At 46.4% G+C, this 6,875-nt stretch overlaps 1 protein-coding gene across 2 annotated transcripts in view; it reads left to right on the top strand.

The window, feature by feature from the left end:
- The first annotated feature begins 2,853 nt into the window (after nt 1–2,853).
- Nucleotides 2,854–6,875, top strand: part of odad1 (outer dynein arm docking complex subunit 1) — a 42,751-nt gene continuing 38,729 nt past the window's right edge. For both annotated transcript variants that reach the window (XM_085967187.1, XM_085967188.1), the window contains exons 1-3: nt 2,854–2,937; nt 5,112–5,193; nt 6,581–6,680. In XM_085967187.1, the coding sequence (XP_085823313.1) occupies nt 5,130–5,193; nt 6,581–6,680 (164 nt within the window). In that variant the 5' untranslated portion in view covers nt 2,854–2,937; nt 5,112–5,129. The remainder of the gene's footprint in view (nt 2,938–5,111; nt 5,194–6,580; nt 6,681–6,875) is intronic.

Here is a 6,875-nt window from a genome sequence, read left to right as displayed (position 1 = left end):
GGCTTTAGGAATGTAAGTGTTGAATGAGGAAAGATAAAAATTTGGTCTCAATATCTTGGATCAAGGGGAGTTAAGAATCAGCCAGGAATCCCACTACTCCTCACTATCCAGGGAAGAATCGCTTCACACAAAGGGTTGCAAGAATATGGCCAGGGGGCTACCAAAGTTAAACCATTGAGATGTTGGGCGAGAGATACTTACCTGGCTGCCATGGCAAACAACATACAGAGGTGGCTCCAATATCCTGTTCCTGCGTATTGGATGAAGACCAGATTGGGGCTCGGCTGTCTTGTCAGCGAAACATAAACTGGGCTCACTGTCTCGTTCCACACATGAGGAATGGCCACTCAGTCAAGATACCAGAGCTGTGGAAACATACCCAGCAAGAGTCAGTGCCTTCGGGAGAGGAGAGAACACTGGGGAGGCGAGAAATACGACAATAGGCCTCTTAGCCCATTGTTGATCCCTCTTACAGTGGATCAGGTATAAACTGCACCATCATATACTCTCCCCAATTTTTCAAATTCTTTCTCGGGATGTGGGCATCACTGGCAAGACCGGCATTTATTACCCATCCCTAGTTGCCCTGAGAAGGTGGTGATGGGCCTTCTTCTTGAATTGCTTGTGGTTTGATACAATTGAGTGATTTACTTGACCATTTCAGAGTCAACCACGTGGGTGTGGGACTGGAGTCACATATAGGGCCAGACTGGGTAAGGATGGCAAGTTTCTTTCCCTAAAAGGACATTAGTGAACCAGTTGGGTTTATACAGCAATCCAACAGCTTCATAGTCACTTTTACTGATACCAGTTTTTTAATTCCAATTTATTTCATCACCTGAGATTGCTCGTTAACCACAGGGTAAACTGCCAAGAACAGAGAATTCTGAATCTGCCAGTTCCCAAAACTCCCCAAAAAGCACAACGATCGATACCATTCATCCCCCTCCCTTTGCCGTGCCTTCAGCTGCCTAGGCCCTAAGCTCTGGAATTCCCTCTCTCTCCTCCTTTAGGATGCTCCTTAAAACCTACCTCTTTGACCAAGCATTTGGTCACCTGTCCTAATGTTTCTTTCTGTGGCTCATGTGAAGTGCCTGGGGATGTTTTCCTATGTTAAAAGGCGCTATATAAATGCAAGTTGTTCCTATTTAATCCTAATCACAGGTGAGCACCATCTAGTGCACCAGTGTGACATTTCTATTTCCCAACATCACCCGTGCATTTCTGAGATTGTCCAATTAGTACTGGATTATGATCTTGTTGTTCAGTAAGAAGGGTAAACCTCCTTCAATGGCGCGGTGGATTAATGCACCATGTAACGTGGCACTAAAACCAATACTAGCCAACTAGGTGCTAGGTTCGATTCCCTGGTAAGTGTCAACTAATGTAGCCTGCGCACACAAGAGATGGCATTCGCAGGAGAGAAGGGGAATCAGAAAACACGGGGAGGTACAGTTTTCAAACACTCTGCATGTGGGTGTTCCAAGCCGCATCCTGCTCAATGCCCAGGATGCTCCTTGCAGTAAATGTGTGCTGATAATCACACTGATGAATGAATAATTCTGATATAATTGTGTAATAGTCAAGAGTAAATTACCAGCAAGTAGCACAGCCAGTATGTGTCACATTGACCTTGAATTTATGCAGTGATATTAGTGTAAGAATGTTCAATACATTTGGATCAAATTCCTTTACCTGCTATTTTAACTGAGGTGTTAACTTGTTGTGGAGTTGTACCCCAGCGAGGGGTGAGTGCAGTTAGCAGGGGAGGGAAAATTGTAAAACTATAAATGAAACCTCTACTTCCCAGAAGATATATTTTATGCATGCAGATAATCTGATGCTGTATGGAAAATTTGCCATCTAGTGGTGATAACAATAAAATTGCAAATAAAAGAAAGAACTTGCATTTATATAGCACCTGTCACAACCTCTAGACATCCCAAAGCATTTCACAGTCAATGTTATAACGCAGGCAAATGCAGAAGCCAACTTGCACACTCCGCATGTCCCAGACACAGCAACAGAACAATTACCAGATAATCTGTTTTTAACGATGTTGGTTGAGGGATAAATATTGTCCAGGACATCCGAGAGAACACCCCCTGCTCTTCTTCCAATAATATCATGGGATCTTTAACATCCATCTGAGAGGGCAGACAGAGCCTCCATTTAACGTCTCATCTGAAAGAGGGCACTTCTGACAATGCAGCACTCCCTCAGCACTGCACTGGAATGCCTGCTGAGATTATGTGCTCAAGTCTCTGGAGTGGGGCTCGAACCCATGACTCCAGGACAATCCAATTCTCAAAAATACAGCAGCAGACACTGATGGTGAAAGCCACATCCATAATGGAAGAGCGGGGAGAGCAGAGCAGGAATCGGGGATAACAACAGAAAATGCTGGAAAAACTCAGCAGGTCAGGCAACATCCGTGGAGAGAAATTTGAGTTGACGTTTCGGGTCGAACCCTTCTTCAAAACGGGGCACGTGCTCTGAGATTTGCTTCTGTTGATGGAAATTCATGGGAAATATTCATAATGAATGAATGTCTCTACATCATGAGACACCAGCACCCCAAGCGGAAATAAAAGTTTAGAAGTTTTACTCAAAAATCAAACGGTGCAGACTGAAACCAATCCGGTTGCAACAGGCACAGTGCCCCTTCCAGCCGCTAGGGCCACTTCAAGTGAAGTGAAGCGTGAAGCTCGGCTCAGCTCTCCCTGCACAGCCCAGAATTGACACATCCAAGCCTCATTCCTGGGACGGTAGCCATCGCAACAACTTGTATCCAATTCCACGCTGGCAAGTGTAGCCGCTCCGGATTGGCCGGCGCCCCCGGCCCTGGAGACTGTTGCTAACAACGTTTCCTGCTGAAATTAACAGCGGGTCCCGGGGCGGGAGTTGGTTCCAGTTCTCACCGAACCCGCGAGCCAGGTAGGAAGCGGTACTTTGTTATAAGTTTACACCCAACCTTCTCGTTGCTGATTTGCAAACTTGCTACAATGTTGTTTAATCTAAACCTGGGAGACGTTTGTTACAAATAATTAGTTAGCAATGTGTCCGTTGACCCGACGGGGTCACATTACTGGGTTTTGCTGCTTTGATTTAATTGCATTACAGTTTAATATAATTCAGACACATTTCAACCGGAATGGTTGCAAATAGGACAGAAATTCCCATTTCCTGTCAGTCCCTGCTTACTGAGACTTTTGATAAACAGAAAAATTTCCTGAGTAACTAGAAAAATCCAATAAACCTTCAGCGAGAATCAGTACCAATTCCTGCTGCGATCTAATTTGATCTTAATCTTTCCTAAAGAAGCTGCCTCTATAGCTCAGTTGGTCAATGGTTCTGAGGCAAAGGACCAGGACGGTTCGAAGTTCCATTCCGGGTTTTTGCCGAGTTAACTGGTATCAGCCAGACAGCGGGCGGAGTGCTGGAATTGGCCTCTGGTTGCCCCTGGGTTAGCGATGGGGAAAGTCGCCCAGGGTTCCTGTTCCTGGTCACTATCCAGTGATTCCTGTGGGCATCAAGTAACAGCAGAACTGAAATTGGCAGTGAAGCCCGCAGCAGTTAAATAACTTGCTGAACTAGAGCTCCCCCATGAAGAATGGCCATTTAAGGGTTTGTGTGCTGATTGGAGTTCCTCACACTGTCCTGCCCACATTGGAACTTCAAACTCCACTGATTGTTTTTGGATTTTAGTTGGGAGTGATTCTCATCTGGTGATGTGCTTACAAAATCCAAACCAGCCAAAGTAAATCTACTCCAACTCTTTAACCATCTCGACGGTGCCTGATGTTAAAGGTTTGGGGAATAGATTGAACAGGGATAGCAACGGGCAACTAACAGACTTTCCACAGCCAAATACTTAATCTGGCAAGAGATAGTTGACTAACTGAGTTTGAACCTTTGTATGAAATTGCGTGGTTTCTGTAAAGGATCATCCGTGAAACTTCCACAGGCTGGAGGGGCTCTAAGCATATTCCATGAGGATACTCTGCCTTGATCCAGAATGTTGCAAGTTCCTGCATTAAACACAGTGCCTGAGTATGGTGCTCGTAATTCTTTCTGCGCTGAGCTCTGAGATGCAGAGGGATCTGGGTGTCCTAGTGCATGAATCGCAAAAGGTTACTATGCAGGTACAGCAAGTAATTAGGAAAGCTAATAGAATGTTATCATTTATTGCGAGGGGAATTGAATACAAAAGTAGGGAGGTTATGCTTCAGTTATACAGCCATGATGTGGAGATGCCGGTGTTGGACTGGGGTGGACAAATGTAGGAAGTCACACAACACCAGGTTATAGTCCAACAGCTGTTGGACTATAACCTGGTGTTGTGTGACGTCCTACATCAGTTATACAGGGCATTGGTGAGACCACATCTGGAGTACTGTGTACAGTATTGGTCTCCTTATTTAAGGAAGGATGTAAATGCGTTGGAAGCAGTTCAGAGAAGGTTTACTAGACTAATACCTGGAATGGGCGGGTTGTCTTATGAGGAAAGGTTGGACAGGCTAGGCTTGTACCTGCTGGAGTTTAGAAGAGTAAGAGGTGACTTGATTGAAACATATAAGATCCTGAGGGGTCTGGACAGGGTGGGTGTGGAGAGGATGTTTCCTCTTGTGGGAGAATCTAGAACTAAGGGTCACTGTTTAAAAATAAGGGGTCACCCATTTAAGACAGAAATGAGATTTTTTTTCTCACAGAGGTTGTGAGTCTTTGGAACGCTCTTTCTCAGAGGGCGGTGGAAGCAGAGTCTTTGAATATTTTTAAGGCAGAGGTAGATAGATTCTTGGTAAGCAAGGGGGTGAAAAGTTATCGGGGTAGGCAGGAATGTGGAGTAATCGGATCAGCCATGATTTTATTGAATGGCGGAGCAGGCTCGAGGGGCCGAGTGGCCTGCTCCTGCTCCTAATTCGTATGTTCGTATCACTGTGTGACTATGGAGTGCAGACTGATCAGATACATCACAAAACTACTGGACATTGGCTGTCCCTCACAGCTCTCTGCATCCACTAACACGGTCACAGGATAAAATCCAGGTGGCAAGTAAGCAAGCCATTATTGTACTAAACATCATTCCAAAACATTTTTGTGTTTCATAGAGAATCTAGAAGATAGCAATGCCTCGTGGGAGTGCCTCGAGCAACCGCTCCAATGGTAGTGACGGGGACATGGAGGGACTTGGTAGGAAATTTATTTGGTATCTTAAATTCTGATCAGTGTGTGTTTTTGGGGTACTTGATGCAAATAATACTGCAGACACCGTGATTTTAAAAATACAACAATTCATGCTGCAATTCGTTCACCTTACCTGTAATAACCAATCTCCACCAACACTGACCCTTTGGGCTGGATTTTGTCAATGGGATGCTTTTGGAGGGGGGACTCCCACTTGTTGGGTTTTAGTCCCGCCTCCATCGACTTGTGGCCAACCCACGCTATTTTCCCTTGATTGACCTTGTTAAGCCCGCCCAGTGGGCTTAGCAGGCCAATTAAGGGAAAGCCAGTTACAGGTGACGTCAGCGAGTGCCATTTCATCTGTCAAGAGCTTTTGACAGATGAAATGTCATCGTTTGACAGCTCTGTGAAGCTGTCAAACACTAACAATCTGTCTTCGAAGTTGTGTCTTCACTCAAGACTCAATTAGAAAGCCTTCCTGAGCAGAAAGCAGAAGGCTGCAGCTTTTGACACTTCAGCGGCCATTCTGCTTTCTGTGCCGGTGAGCTGAGGGACTCCCGAGACCTGAAGGGTGGAAGCCTGCAGGAAGAAGTAAAGGTAAGTAAAACTTATTAAAACACTTTACACATGCCTCACACACTTACCTCTGCACACATGCACCCATTACTCACCTGCACACCGGACATCTCAGCCCCTCCGACCCCCGCAGACCGACGGCCCGCCTCGCTGACCCTGGCGAGGTTCGGAGCCGTCGGGAAGCCCACACTTCAGGGCTCAAAATAGGGATTAGCCAAAAAACTGCCTGTTAACAGGCAGTTAATTGGCATTAATCCCCTTCCCGCCTCGAGGAGGCGGGACCCGGCGCGGGTCGGCTACCCGCCTCCTGGCAAGATGGCATGGAGGCAGGTTGGGCACCCGCCCCTAAATTCTGCCATTTTCCCGGCAGTCCCGCCTCCAAACCCGCCTCCCCAGGGCTGGCAAAATCCAGCCCTTTGAGTTTCAGGATAAGGGGTTGCCCATTTAAAACGGAGATGAGGAGAAATTTCTTCTCTCAGAGGGTCGTGAATCTTTGGAATTCTCTACCCCAGAAAGCTGTGGAGGCAGAGTCATTGAATATATTCAAGGCGGAGACTGACAGACATTTAAGCTACAGGGGAGTCAAGGGTTATGGGGAGCGGGCGGGAAAGTGGCGTTGAGGCCAAGATCAGATCAACCATGATCTTATTGAATGGCGGGGCAGGCTCGAGGGGCCGAAGGGCCTACTCCTGCTCCTATTCCTTATGTTCTTATTAAGTGCTTTGGGATGTCCTGAGGACGTGAAAGGTATCAGATAACTGCAAATTCTTTAAAACTGCCCTTCCTGCTCTCTGAGATCTCAGTTGTCTTCTTACAGCTGAAACAGAGTTGGCAAAGCTGCAGCATCAGTTTCGAATCATGGAGGGAGACCGCCAGGCCTACACTCTCGAATCACAGGAGCTGCTCAGGAAGCAGTTGTAAGTATTGCCACGATACAGCTCTGTAGGATGTAAATGAAAACACAGTCAGCCAGCTGGGAACTGGAGGTGGTTGTGTTAACCTTTCACCTCTGTGACTGTGTATACCATGCACAGTAGACCGATGTGATGAAGGGATCTTTCTGATGGATTTAGGGCTCCGGGGGAAATGATGTTTGGACAGAATCTGCCCCA

The sequence above is a fragment of the Somniosus microcephalus genome, chromosome 25, assembly GCF_052327205.1.
Source record: "Somniosus microcephalus isolate GS21.2 chromosome 25, FLI_Smic_1.0, whole genome shotgun sequence".
In the NCBI taxonomy this organism is placed as follows: Eukaryota; Metazoa; Chordata; class Chondrichthyes; order Squaliformes; family Somniosidae; genus Somniosus; species Somniosus microcephalus.
This window is presented reverse-complemented; position numbering and strand designations above follow the sequence as displayed.